The sequence below is a fragment of the Phaeoacremonium minimum genome (genome assembly GCF_000392275.1).
Source record: "Phaeoacremonium minimum UCRPA7 unplaced genomic scaffold PA7_03_scaffold_503, whole genome shotgun sequence".
NCBI lineage: Eukaryota > Fungi > Ascomycota > Sordariomycetes > Togniniales > Togniniaceae > Phaeoacremonium > Phaeoacremonium minimum.
Window position 1 is genome coordinate 11418 of NW_006921405.1, and position 13500 is coordinate 24917.

The following is a 13500-nucleotide window of genomic DNA, read 5'->3' on the forward strand; positions in this document are numbered from 1 at the left end:
GGCTTATATGTTCTGTCACAGAAATGCAATTAAAGACATATTTCCGTCTTCAAAGTTGAACTTCACGAAAAGTGTGCATCTGACACTGTAGCGGTTAGTTGTCCGAATGAACGCTCGCTTTCCCTGGGCTAATCTCCAACATAAATGTATCACTATTAGCATCTTATTACTTCTCAAACGTGAGAAACTGTTAAATATATCACTATTCTGTTAGTAAGTGAACTATTATTTCGGACCGCACTTTGATTAGCCCCTTTCCCGCCCCACTTCCTTTCCCCCGCGATCCTTCGTTGGGGATGCTCCGCAATCCTTCTTCGGAGGCACGTCATCGTCTCCACAAAACAAAACAAAAAACAAGGGGGGACGAGATGCGGGGAAGCGAGAACTTTCTCCGCCTGCAGGCTGCGAAAGGCGAGCATTGCCCGTGCCCTCTGATGGAGGAGGGCACCGACCCTCTCATAGGATTGCGTCTACATTACATGTAGCTTCCTAGCGTGCTTGAAGAGCGAGTCAGGTGATAGGGAGTGGGACGTTAAACATACTGCTCTGTAGATGAATACCGCATTTAACATGAGCAGGAGGTCTAGGGGCTATTTAGCTTCGGCGCAAGCCCGAGGGGCACGGAGATATCACCGAGCATGACGACTGTGTTTGTGCTACACGTGAGGATATCCACCTTGCCCCGGAGATTGTCCGGAGATTGGATTTGCCTGATTGTTGTATCTTGGCGTACACTGCCGGGCCATCGCGCTCTTCCGTGTGAAACTCCAATGTCTTTCCAGGGATTGGTCGTATTGTGGTTCTGTTGAACTGTTTCTTACCGTAGATACACCACCTCCAAGAAATATAGTTATGTGCCCCCACATGAGCACAGAATGCCTGGTCGCTCTTCTAACTGGTTACTGAATACTCGTTTGGGCAATCATAGGTTAATTTGTTGCTTGTCCTCTTGGAGAAGTGGTCAGAGCATGCCGACCTGCCCAAGCTGGGCATTATCTGACCAGATCGGCAAACGACATGGACTACTGAACTTAACTCTTATTTATCAGTCCAGTAGAAGGTCATTCGAGGAAAGTCGTATGTGTCTTGGTTATCTGGGCCGATAATTACCTTTCTGGGTCGACCCCGGAATCAAGGTATCAAATTGGGTCATTTTGAGTTGTTGTTCTCTTTTTATCTTGTCATCCGACTTTTGTCAGGTTTCAACCCTTTAATATCTCTTGACATTAAGATACGATAGCTTCAGCCAAATATGAACTTAATGTTAAACCGCTGCACTTCACAACATCCATTATATCTTATGTCGTGATCTACAATATATGACGGAAGGATTCAGCAAGAAGAATGGACAGCATTAGGTGAGACTGAGCTTCTGCGAGTGAACGCTGGATCCCACGAGAACACGCTATTCTTTCATGTCCTGAAACGTTTCTCAGGGATTCGGCCACAGACGATGAAGCGCGGGCGACACTGTATTGAGCACAGTACACCGATATCCCAACCCTGTGGTCAGATCCCCCCCTTGGCTAGGAGCTTCATTCGTTGTGTAGAACTTAGAACATCCCGCAGCAAGCAGCGCTCATGAACCAGGTGAGGCGCACATAATGCCAATATGTTCATCAAAGAGTCCCATGAACCATGGTCCAAGAAAACTGTTGGTGGGGTTCCAGAATGTGGAGTGTGGAGGAGGTCTCGTGGCTAGCCAAGTTAACGTTAGCACCTCGCGACTTCTGCGATCCTGTTGCGCTTACCCCTCATTCAACTGATGTCGCCGATGCGATTTCTCATGCCACCTGCTCGCCAACCTGGGAGCCATGAGTGAATCCAGCGATGCTCTCCGACCCATACGCAAGTCCTTCGCCTGTGATGAGTGCAAGCGACGCAAGATCCGCTGCTCGGGCAGCGGCGACCGATGCGTCAACTGCACCCGTGACGCCAAACCATGCCGGTACTCGTCGCCTTCGCAGAGACTTGTCTCGCTGCAGAGGTGAGTCGGCTCAGTTATCCTGTGAATCCAGGGAGGAAACCCGAACAAGTTGACCATTTCTTCACATATTAGGCGTCTCCAGGACAGCGAGAGCATGCGCCGGAACATGGAAAAAGCGTGGAAGATCTACCTGCCCCATATAGATCTCGACACGGCCCTTCGCAGTCTCCCCAAGACTACCAGCGAATCTGGGGACAGACCATTGTCGTCTTATATCCAGGATGCAGCCCCCGACAATAGCCATAACACAGGGTTAGTCGATGATGCGGCAGAACAGATGCCTGGGCCTCCGATGGAGCACCTCAACGCAGAGGACTTCGAGTTTGATGAATCAGAAGATCCAGAGCGGTCGATTGATGGTATGGCCTTCCTAACTTCTGACCCACACAAATCGGGATACACGGGGCCGCAGTCCGGCATAGCAGCCCTCAAGTTCCTTCGGTCGCTCCCACCCAGTCTTCCCATCATCTATACCGCCTCTCCACTATCTGGCTTAGACGACGAAGAGGTGCCAGACGCTGCGTCGCACCCATTGCCAGCCAAGAACCGGTATATCGATTCCTACTTTGAACTCTACCACCCAGCCTACCCTATACTGCACGAGGGTACGTTTCGAGCCCGAGTCTGTGGTAAGTCCACTCCCGTTGCTAATTTTGGCTATATCGCCGTCTATGGTTCGGAATATCTGACCTGGACTAGGCGCCCTTGCCAAGCCTCGAGACGGCTCCTGGCCTTTGTTGTATAATTCAGTTCTCGCCATTGGGGCTTTTGTTAGTGCTTCCAGCGACATAAATGGTGATTTCCCTTTCTTCAAGGAGGCGAGGAGATACTTGAGCATGGATATCCTTGAGAAAGGATCATTAGGCTATGTACAAGCCCTGACCCTGCTCGCCAACTATCTGCAGAAACGCAATAAGCCAAATGCCGGCTTCATCCTTATCGGCACTGCCTTTAGCATGGCGCTAGCTATTGGCTTACATCGAGAGTTCGACATGCCCAGCACTTCCCCGTTCACCATGGAAATCCGTCGCCGGACATGGTGGACGTTGTTCGTCTTCATATCCGGTGCACAGTTAGCGCTCGGTCGCCCGGCTGCGTCGTTGGTGGGGGTAAATGTGCAATTGCCGGCTAATTTGGATGACTTGGAGCTTGCTGTGGACATGGATCAAGTGCCCACTGAGAGACCTGAGCCCACTGTGGCGTCGTGTCTTGTCGAACAAGTGAAGCTGGCCAAGATAGCAAATGTGGTCCACGATGAGCTCCTCACGCACCGTCGGCCAAGCTATGCCAAGGCTATGAAGCTGGAAGAAAGCATCCGGCACTGGAGAAGCGGCTTACCTGCTTACTTTGACGAGAACTCGGTACTCGAGCCGCGACTGGAGTTCCCCAAGAGGGTCCTCCTCTGGAGGTGCCTAAATTTGCGGATTGTTCTGCATCGACCTTTTGTATTCGATGCGATCGCCGCGGGCGCACAGTTGAGTATGGCAGTCGAGCCGATCAACTCGTGTCTCGTAGCAGCAGATGAATGTACTGCCTCGATCTGTGGGTTTCTGAGGTCTCTCGATGTTGTCAGACGGGGCTTCGCGTGGTATGCAACAGCCTGGTTGATCACGGCTAGCTTTGTCCAGGCGACATGCTTGATATACATGCCGGACCACACTCTGGCGACTGGCTGGAGAGAGTCGTTGCAGGAAGCCGTCGCAAGTCTGCAGCTCCTAGGATCCTCACTCGAAAGTGCGCTGCGCGCACGAGATATCATACAAAGTGTCCTCGGTAAGAGCGAGATCACCTTTGTCTATCATTATATTCACTGCATAGGCGCGTACTGACGTGATGGACTATCTGCAGACAATAGAGCTGTGACAAACTCGGTATCCCCGAGGTCCATACGGAACACAGCCCCATCAAACACACTCGCCCGTATGAGGGCCATCCCAGACAGTTCACATATCGTAATGGATCAGTCTGCTAACACACTCTCAAATATGGGTTTCGAGGACAGCTTCACGTGGCTCAGCCAGGGTCAGGTCGGCGGCGACTTTTTGGGTCCTGCTGGTGGATTTGCGTACGGTAACGGCTTTGATGTCCTCTAGCCCTGAACATTAAATTCTATTACCGAGAGGGAAAGAAGAAGAAGAAGAAGAAAACAAAGAACTGTAGCCAAGGCTAGCTGTTCTCGTGTAGTTGTTTTTATCGGAGTTGGTGTCTTCAAAGGTGTTCGGTGTGATGCATTATTTACTCATTGCCCCGGCTTCATTTGCAAAGTGGGGATGAGCTTGGGGACTGTACACTTGTTCAGTTGACTTTCATTTCGGAATCCCAAGCAGGGGCCGGTCATTCTACAGAGAATCTAATCTATGTACGCGAAGTTTAAAAGCACTCCTGTCATTTCTGCTTATGAGCTCCTCCAATTAGACTCAGGCCCTCCTCGGTGGCCTTGATCTGCATAGCGAGGTACTTGGAGTAGATACGAGCAAGGGCCAGGTTACCACCCATGTACCAGAAATTGGGGTGACCGCTTGGTCGCCACATCTATGAGAAGTTGTTAGCATGGCTTGTTCGTGGATATGTTCATGGATGCCATTGGATGGTGTTTGACGGAAGGGTCCATCACTTACAGCATTAAGCTCGCCCTCCTCATCCAGATCCCACACGTCCTTGCACCGCGCCGCAACCGTCTCGCCCATGATCTTAGTGACGGTGGTCCTCATGTTGTCGTAGCCTGTGGCCAGGACTACCACGTCGGCCTCGAGCTTCGTGCCGTCGGCGAGGACCAGCTCCTTCGGAGTGAAGCCAGAAATCCCGTCGGGGCTCTGGTGGACCTTGATCTTGCCGCTGATGATGAGCTTGCTGCAGCCGCAATCAACGTAATAGCCGCCGCCGCGGGTGAAGTAGAGACGGGCCATGCCAGAGTCGTCAATGCCCGAGTCGAGCTTGAAGCCAGCGCGCTCGAGACCGTGGAGAGTTTCCTTGTCGACCTCGGCGATGCGTTTGGTCAGGTCCTTGCCCAGGGCGAACATGACGGGGTAGGGTAGACTTTCGCCGACGACGTCTCCCTGATCGGTTGGTGGACTGTGGGAGGACACAGGTTAACACGTTTCGCAATGGGAAATGGAGGTTTGGCCAGACTCACCCATTGTCCTCGTACACGCCCTCGTGAAGCATGAAGACACCCTTGTCAAGGGAAATTATATATGTGCCGCTCCGCTGCAGCATGGTCACGTCGGCGCCGTTTTCGTAGTAGTTCTCTGCGATATCGTGACCACTGTTGCCGCTGCCTACGACGATGACCTTCTTGCCCCTGACATTGGTCTGGGAGGCGTCCTCGTGCTGGCTGCCATGGTATACCAGGCCCTCGAACTCCTTCTGGCCAGGGAACGAGGGGATCTTGGGCTCACCGGCATGACCTGTGCAAAAGACGACGTGATTGGGGTGGATGGTACGGGGCTTGCCGTCGCGTAACAGATCGACGGTCCACTTGGAGGTGGCATGGTCGAAAGTGGCGCTAGTTAGGGTGGTCTTGGTCCACACGTTAAGCTCCATGAGAGAGGCGTAGGCCTCGAACCAGTCACCCAGCTTGTCTTTAGGGGTGAACTGAGGCCAGTTCTTGGGGAAGGGCAGGTAGGCCATGTGAACGAACTCGGCAGGGTCGTGCGTGACAAGGGTCTATAGGTGGCGTGTTAGCATTACATCTATTCCTACCCGCAGGATAAGGGTCCTTTTTTACTCTATACCGGTTCCTCCAGTTATCTCCGACTCTATTGTTCTTGTCGATGACAAGAGTGGTGATCCCGAGTTGCTGTAGACGGGCGCTAACGTTCAAACCCGACTGGCCTGCGAACGATATTAGGACCGCTGTGTCCCATGGCTTCAGCGAGTTTTGGTAGCATGGTCTCACTCACCGGCACCGATGACTAGAACCTTGGGCTCCTCGTCGAGGAACTCGATTTGCCGCGCCCGTCGCTCAGACCATGTTCCCTTTGCCAGACCGCCAGGCATCGAGTCAATCGTGCCGTAGGGACGCTTCTCGTTGAGCGGCTCAGGGAACTCCTTGAAGTCTTGGAGGGTTGTATAGACTAAATAAGCCTTCCAGACACCGGGGCTTTCCTGCGTTAACCGCAGAACACCAGAGCCGTGGCCGACACGAGTCTCGTAGTGGAAGAGGGAAGAGATCCAGGCGAGGCCAGTCTCTCTATTGACGATTTCCAACTTGGGCTGAAACGCGCCCCCATCCTGCAGGCGGAAGTTCGTCAATTCCGACTGCTGGTTCTCCGTCAGGAATTTCTGGATAGTCTCTCTACCGTGCAGGGCCCGCAAGTCCCATTGCAAGGCAATGTGGTCTCTCCACCACGAGTCATCGTGCAAGAGGTCTGAGAGATTTGAGAAATCTTTGGCGACGAACTTGGCCTGAAGCTTGCTAAGCCAGTCCTGGGCGACCTTCCAAGCATTCGGAGTCGTCCTGACGGGGGGCGGCTGCGGCAAATCAAGGATGTGGTCGTATCGTTTAGGCGTCATGCCGTTCGTGCCGTTCGTGCCGTTCGTGCCGTTCGTGCCGTTCGTGCCGTTCGTGCCGTTCGTAAGTACTGTAGCGGTCATGATGAAGCCCGAGAGGGTTTGAAATACAGGTCTGGGTGGGTTGTTTGAGGAGAAAGTTGGCTTGGCCGCAAATAGAGCGGTGGAAGAAGGATATGTAAATGTTTAAAAAGCGAAGCTGCACATCATCGACACCCCGCCACGTCTCCGCAAGCCCGAGCGAGGATCGCCTGACGCTGCAGTTTGGGCCGCACATGCCATTCTCCAGTGGCCACTCGGCCGTGATGCCCGCGCGCTCATCTTCCGAGGCATGAGCCAGACGGGGCAACGCCCATTCACATTCGGACGTGGCATGACGAGTAATCCGGGGTTGAAAGACGAGCGGGTTTGAGTGGGGCCCGGCGATGCTCCGAGTGGCGCTTCTCCGCGACCCGCAGTTCGAACTACCTACCTACATGTCACGGAGTCTGTACTGTACTGTACATGTAGTGCAGAACCTTTGTGGCCGCCCGAGGCGGGTCCCTCTCCCAGCTCTGGGGGGCCTCCTGATGACTCTCGGCATTGATGATGGGAGAGACACAGAGTGACGGGGATTGCGGCTGGAATACATGGCTCTATTGAAGTCTATAGAAAGCCTTTGAATACAGTTCGGACGGCGACTCTGTAACGAAAGTTGCAAGTGTTTGTAATTTCTCACGCTGATCGAAAGGATTGCTTTCCCCGGCAACTCTGTGGTTAGAAATTCAAGTTTAATGTGTCTCTTCCATTGTGTATGTCACTTGGCAATAAATACCGATATATCTAGAATTTCCAATATGTCTAAGCCAGAATCATCGAGCAGTGTACATCCGTCAACCAGCATTGATGGTCCGGTGACCCAGCGCGCATTCTTACTAGCCAACACAACAGCAAAAGCTAGCGAGATCCTCGGGGTTTCCAGGTTCGTTGAAAGAGTGCTTTCGCTGCATATCCCGCATGGCTGTCTCCCATGCAGTTGGCTCCTTGAATATGGCACTTTGAATATCTGAAACGAAAATGTCTGACGCGTGTGTTTGGCATATCAACCGACGTCCAGCAGCAGTCCAGTTACAGCACGAACAAATGACATTGGCCTGGATGCGAAAGGGTGCGTGATTTAGTGCGATTTGGCGTGTAAGACTGCTCACAGCGCCCTTGGAAGCGCAGTAGGATGATATCGTTCTCTTCAGACATCTGCCCTTCGAAAGAGAACTAGGTCGACAAAAGGCGGAGATAACATACGGTTGATCGGGCCTCCAATCAGCGCCATGATGGAGGAAATGTTCATCATCCAGCCCCGGCCACCAGAGGGGCGAAGTTCCTGCGCAAGCATCTGGGCAATGGCAAACTTGGATCCAAGGAACACAGATTTGGAGATGAACATCATGGTGGTATCCCAGATATCCTCATTCGTAGTATGGATTTGAGCAACAGGGAGAAGCGCCTCCAGTCCAACACCAGCATTGTTGACCAGTTTGGATCAAGTTGTGTCAGCGGCTACCTAACTAACACCTTCAATCTGCTGAGCTCCTGCACGGCAGCCGATACAAGAGCTTGTCATTGTTGCGTAGGGGTGACATCCGTCTTGACAAATTTGGCTTCTCCGGGCCTTCTGCGTGATGAATTCATGCGTCTCGACGGCGCACAACACTGGCTCCCTCCTCGGCATATCGCAGAGTATCGGCGCGACCGAGTCCAGACAACGACCCGGTCATGCTGACCTCGTGCTCAAGACGCGGACCCATGGCTGTAGCGCGGGATAAGTAGGTTATGCCTAATGAAGAATAGCCCAAGATTCGAAGAGGATTACATAGGAGATTTTATGATCTGTACATGTACGACGATGTACCTGACGCGCTCCTGCGGGACATGCCCGCCGTAGTGGGGCCGAGTAGCACCAAGACGGGGGTCAAGCCGCCCCGAGATCGGAATCGGCAGCCGTGCACTCTATCTAGCGTTAACGTTATTTGGAGTGCGGGGTTGTGTGGGGTTGGCAAGCTTATTGCGGCTCGTTTTCCGAGCGAGCCAGCCTTCCAGGATTATCATCAAGGTCTCACGACTCTTCGGACTGCAGTTCTCCTGACGAGACCTTCATTCAGTCAATGAAAGCCGCTCAATAGCCAGCCAATAGAAAAGCAGGGCAGATGATAGACTGGGTCATCGTCGTCGGCGGATCCCCCGAAACAATCGGTACGGTACGGAGAATACGGGGCAGCAGCTCAGGTAGGTGGTCTGCAAATTCCGGAAGAAGGCATGGCATCCATGATCCGTCGCACCTTAGTAGATTAGGCAGGAACATGATAGGCCCGGAACGTGGTCCGAGAGACCACAAAAGCGACGGGCATTCAAACGCTATGTGCGTTCAACTTTCTCGACACCGGTTCAGACGCCGCCGGCCGGGATGCGTTTGTGACCGACCGCTTTTTGTCGATGAAGAGGCCCTCCAATTAGGGCAGGTATGTCGATGCAGAGATGGGGGTGTGCGGATGGATACGTTCGTTTGAAGAGACTGGTCTACAGCTTCATCTAACAATTACAATCACTCATTGTCTTACAATTCATGATGACTTCGACACGATCATACGAAGGCAAACTTGGGATTGTTACAGGAGGCTCTCGGGGTAGGCTATTATCATTTGGCCACTTATGGTCCATTGTGTCAATATTTCAGTGTGCTAATGAAGCCTTTGTAGGCATTGGTGCTGCTGTGGCACGCCGGCTTGCAGCCAAAGGATGCAACCTCCTGCTGGCTTACTCGTCAGACTCGTCAACTGCCCCGACTCAGCAAATGTGTCGGGAGCTCTCCTCGGCACACCAGATCAACTGCAGCAGCGTACAAGCTGATCTTCAAACCCCCGAAGATGCGTCCCAGAAACTTGTACAGGCTGCGAGGAGTCTTTTCGAGTTGTACTCCCCAGGAAAGCCTCTCCAAATCGACATCTTGATCAACAATGCGGGCGTATCGTCAAATCAGCATCTAAATGATGCGGAGCAAGGCGCCATTGACGCAACAGAATTCAACCGGGTCTACACAGTAAATGTCCTGGCTCCCCTCTTGATCACGCAAGCTGTGGCCCCATACCTTCCCACTGACAGGTCGGGCCGTATCGTGTCTGTCTCCAGCGTATCTTCTTCCATCGGCTACCAGGGCCAGTCCGTTTACGCAGGAAGTAAAGCAGCCGTAGAGTCGATGACTCGTGTCTGGAGCCGAGAACTCTGCGAGCGGGCTACTGTTAACGCCATCAACCCTGGCCCCGCATGGGGAGACATGTATAAAGAAGCAGGACCAGCCTTCTGGGACATCAACCAGCCGTATGTTGATGCGGCACCTTTGGCCGCATACAATAGCGAGGCTAGTGTCCTGGCCATGGCCGGACCAGATGCTTATATGTTTGATGCAGTGGTCCAGGGCCCGATGAAAGGCAGGCGACCTGCATTCACCATTGAAATCGCCGGGACTGTCGACATGCTCTGTTCGCCGGAGAGTGCTTGGACTACCGGAAGCGTCATCTGTGCGAATGGGGGTATGAAAATGTCCATTGCTTAAAAGGCCCATATTCGTTTAGTAGAAAAGAAATAGCATGTAATAACTATAGGTCACTGTTGCAATGAGAAGGCCTCTTGAAAGTCTGTTTCAGCTATGATATAAGGAATGGCATCTTAAGTAGCAGAACAGAACGTATTTATATATGGACTAATTTATAGAATTTGGACAGTCATACTAAATAGACTAGGAAATATGTTGAAAAAATTGATTGTTACTAATGCACTGACGTAGGTGAGTGCTTTGAAGCCTTTGGGACAAGGATAATATTTCTCAGGCAAAGCGCATTCACAACGACTCGAGTTTAATATTATTTTGGGCAGAGTCATAAGAATAAACTACTTACATAGTCTCAGGGTGAAACTAGCCAGCGTCTTTGGTACAACGAAAGAAAGCCTAGATAAGTGTGTGGCCTTATACCTGGCTAATCTCGAAATAACCCCCTATCCTCGTTTATACAGTAAGCTATTTGGCAACTTGGACAGCCCTACTGCTATGCCACCACGCCCTAATTCTCTTCCCGTAAACATAGATCGGAAGAGTCAAAAGTGATAGGCCAAGCTGTATACCACCAATAGTATCAAACATTGAGGCAGCTCCCTTTGCAGCAAGCCAGTTATTCAAAAAGACTGGGTGTGAGAAATATTAGCACAACTCTTATTTTCACAGGTCCCTCCTTTGAGATGACTACCTGGTCAGACTCACATGAAAATCCGAACCACAGGAAATTCTTTACTGTCATGGATGCAATAAATGCTTCTACACTTATGTCGCGGAAAGCGTCGACAATATATGCGCCTATAGCACACCGTATTAGCATTGTACTTGCTGAGACATGAGGTACATACCTACCTGTAGACACTGCTGCAACTTGAACTGAGACAAAGACGAGGCCCTACATCGCTGCAGCAGCAACAGGGCTTCTTCCTTGTGTTATGAGATTCCCAAAGAGAAAGTAACCAATAGTAGAAACAAAGGGCAAGATCAGCATTAGTGGCAGTCTGAATTCTGGTTCATAAATGCCTTTATTTCGTCTCGTCATCCATCGAGCCACAGGATCAGACAATGCTCCACAAATTATGCATCCAATAGAACCACCAACGACTGGGCCAAATCCTATGTAACCAAGCTGGGCAGTGTTAAGTGAAAAAGGGGGCATAGAAAAGATCTGAGAAATGACTAGTGATATACCAATCACCCACACTGAGCAGAATGAAACAATAAGAATCGACCAGGCAACCACTGGATTGGCTAGAACCAGAAAGGGTCGGCTGATCATCCTGAAGATCGATTCATCAGAGAATGAGCCATGATAAGGTTTCATCCTTTCCAGATAACTCTCACGGGCACGCGCCGCGATTGGTGACATCTCGGCCACTGTTCTGTCGCGAGTTTCCAAATGAGTCGAAGATGTATTCTTATGCTCGTCGATCTCATCAACGGCCTATTGAAATGTCAAGATGAGCGTTTTGAAAAAGACACTCGAGTGTTCTGCGCTCCGTAGACTTACGTCTTGAGAATTCGTATCCAGATTGTACACTGCACCCCGATTGAAGGCAGATTCCCAACCGAAAAGGATACAACAGAGCCACCCAATGCCTACAAAAAGAGACAGCAAGTAGAAGACCCAGCGCCAACCAAGGTCCATTGTGATCTTGCCTGCAATGGCCGACGGCAAGTTAGCAACTCCGGATTGGGCCATCACATAAATTGCCATACGCTTCCCGCGTTCGTGGACGTGAAAGAGATCGCCAACGACGGCAAATGTAATGCTCTCGAAAAATGCCAGTCCGACACCTTGTAAGACCCGAGCACCGATCAAAGAACCATAGGAGTGAGCACGCCCAGCCCAGATGCACCCTGCTAGAACAGCAGACATGGAGAAAAGACTTGCGGGCCTCTTTCCATATTGGCGTGCGAATGCGGACACGAAAATGCCGGTGGCTCCAGCTGCGCATAGTTGATATCCAGTGAGCAGCGAGAATTCCGTGAATGTCATTCTGAATTCAGCCATTATTGGTAGCGCCATCGATGATAGGAGCGGGCCGACGCTAAATAGCAGTGAGTTTGTGATGTCTACCTGGGTGCATCGATGCCTACCCGCCCGTTACGCATACTGTACAAAAGCAATACATGACGAGAATCGCATCTCGCTGCCAGAGTGGCCAGTTCAGCGGATCATTTGGGTCATTTGAAGGCTGGGGCACCAAAATAATATCGGCATTTTTGTCCGTCCCTTTCCGAAGGCCTGAGAGCTCTAGTTCTACTGAGGTTGTAGAAGCATCAAGTAGTACGGTACCCTGTCTTCATGTTAGATTTGTAGTTGTACACAGCATAAGTGAAACAGAAACAGGACAGGTGAGGCGGGAGACGAATTACCGGCACATGGTGCCCAGCACCAGAGTTGTGTTCAAGAACTCCGAGAGGCATCGGGACTACTTCAATTCCTGAATATATTGCAGTCACGTTCTTTTTGACAACCCTACTACTGTTGTACTACTGTTGTACTACTGATCTAGAGCTGGGGGATACACTCTATTTATATGTCACAGTCTCTAGTTCACAAAGGTCTATGAGGTGAAAGGCTGGGAATGCCGATTCAAACAGCCGACAACTACAGTAGTCTCAATCGGGAAATTTCCGATGGCTGAAGCGCGGCTCTCGTGTCTTTTTAACCAGGTGATTCCCGAACCTGATTGGTTGATTATTATCAAAGGCAAGTCTCACGGCGTTTTGAACCAGGTAAAGACAGATACACGGCATTATGACATGGCATTACCTAAAACCCAAAACCATCAGTGCTCGATAGCCAAACCTAGGTGCTGTTGCGAGGTAATCTACTTCAGAATGCGGGGAAGCCTAGCGCTTAGCCCACTGCACTACGAAGGGTATCGTAGTGCATCAGGTAGAACGTTACAGCACAATGAGAGACACAAGATACGATGATCCAAGCTCCTACCTAGGTAATTACTGACCTGGCCGCCATGCCGCGGCATACGCTGGCAGCGTATCCCCCTTGGTCTCGTATGGGGCGCACGGACGGAAACGAAAAGACTGGGGGGTAGATATCCCCTCGGAGGCAGGGGGTAGATATCCCCGGGTTCCCGTACGATAAAACGGCTGCAAATCGGATCAGGCGAGAGAGGACAGCAGTGCGACAGCAGATGCAAGAGCATACGAGCTATGGAGGTGTGGTGGTGGAGATGCAGGTGGTTGAAGTTTGGGTGCGGATTTTGGTGTGGTCTGGTCAGGGTTAGGAGTAAAAGAGGAGAAGGAAGGAGGAGAGAGGCGTACGAAAGACAACCCCAACCCCAAGGGCAGAAACAACCCCAAGGCAAAGAAAACCCCACACAAGTGTCAGCCCTGGACTACCCCACAGACACAAGGCTGAGATCCAGCTGCAAAATCGAGATGCCAC

The 13500-nt window shown here is 51.4% G+C and overlaps 2 protein-coding genes across 2 annotated transcripts; one reads left to right on the plus strand and one right to left on the minus strand.

The window, feature by feature from the left end:
* Window positions 1–4372: 4372 nt before the first annotated feature.
* Window positions 4373–6583, minus strand: UCRPA7_7181 (putative flavin-binding protein; the record flags this gene model as incomplete). Its single annotated transcript, XM_007919716.1, has 5 exons — window positions 4373–4519; window positions 4606–5059; window positions 5121–5653; window positions 5715–5821; window positions 5890–6583. 5 exons carry the CDS (start codon window positions 6581–6583, stop codon window positions 4373–4375), a joined length of 1935 nt encoding a protein of 644 aa, XP_007917907.1.
* Window positions 6584–9326: 2743 nt separating this feature from the next.
* UCRPA7_7182 (putative 3-oxoacyl-(acyl-carrier-protein) reductase protein) lies at window positions 9327–10085 on the plus strand (the record flags this gene model as incomplete). The annotated part of the gene is made up of 1 exon (XM_007919714.1): window positions 9327–10085. One exon carries the CDS (start codon window positions 9327–9329, stop codon window positions 10083–10085), a length of 759 nt encoding a protein of 252 aa, XP_007917905.1.
* Window positions 10086–13500: the final 3415 nt, after the last annotated feature.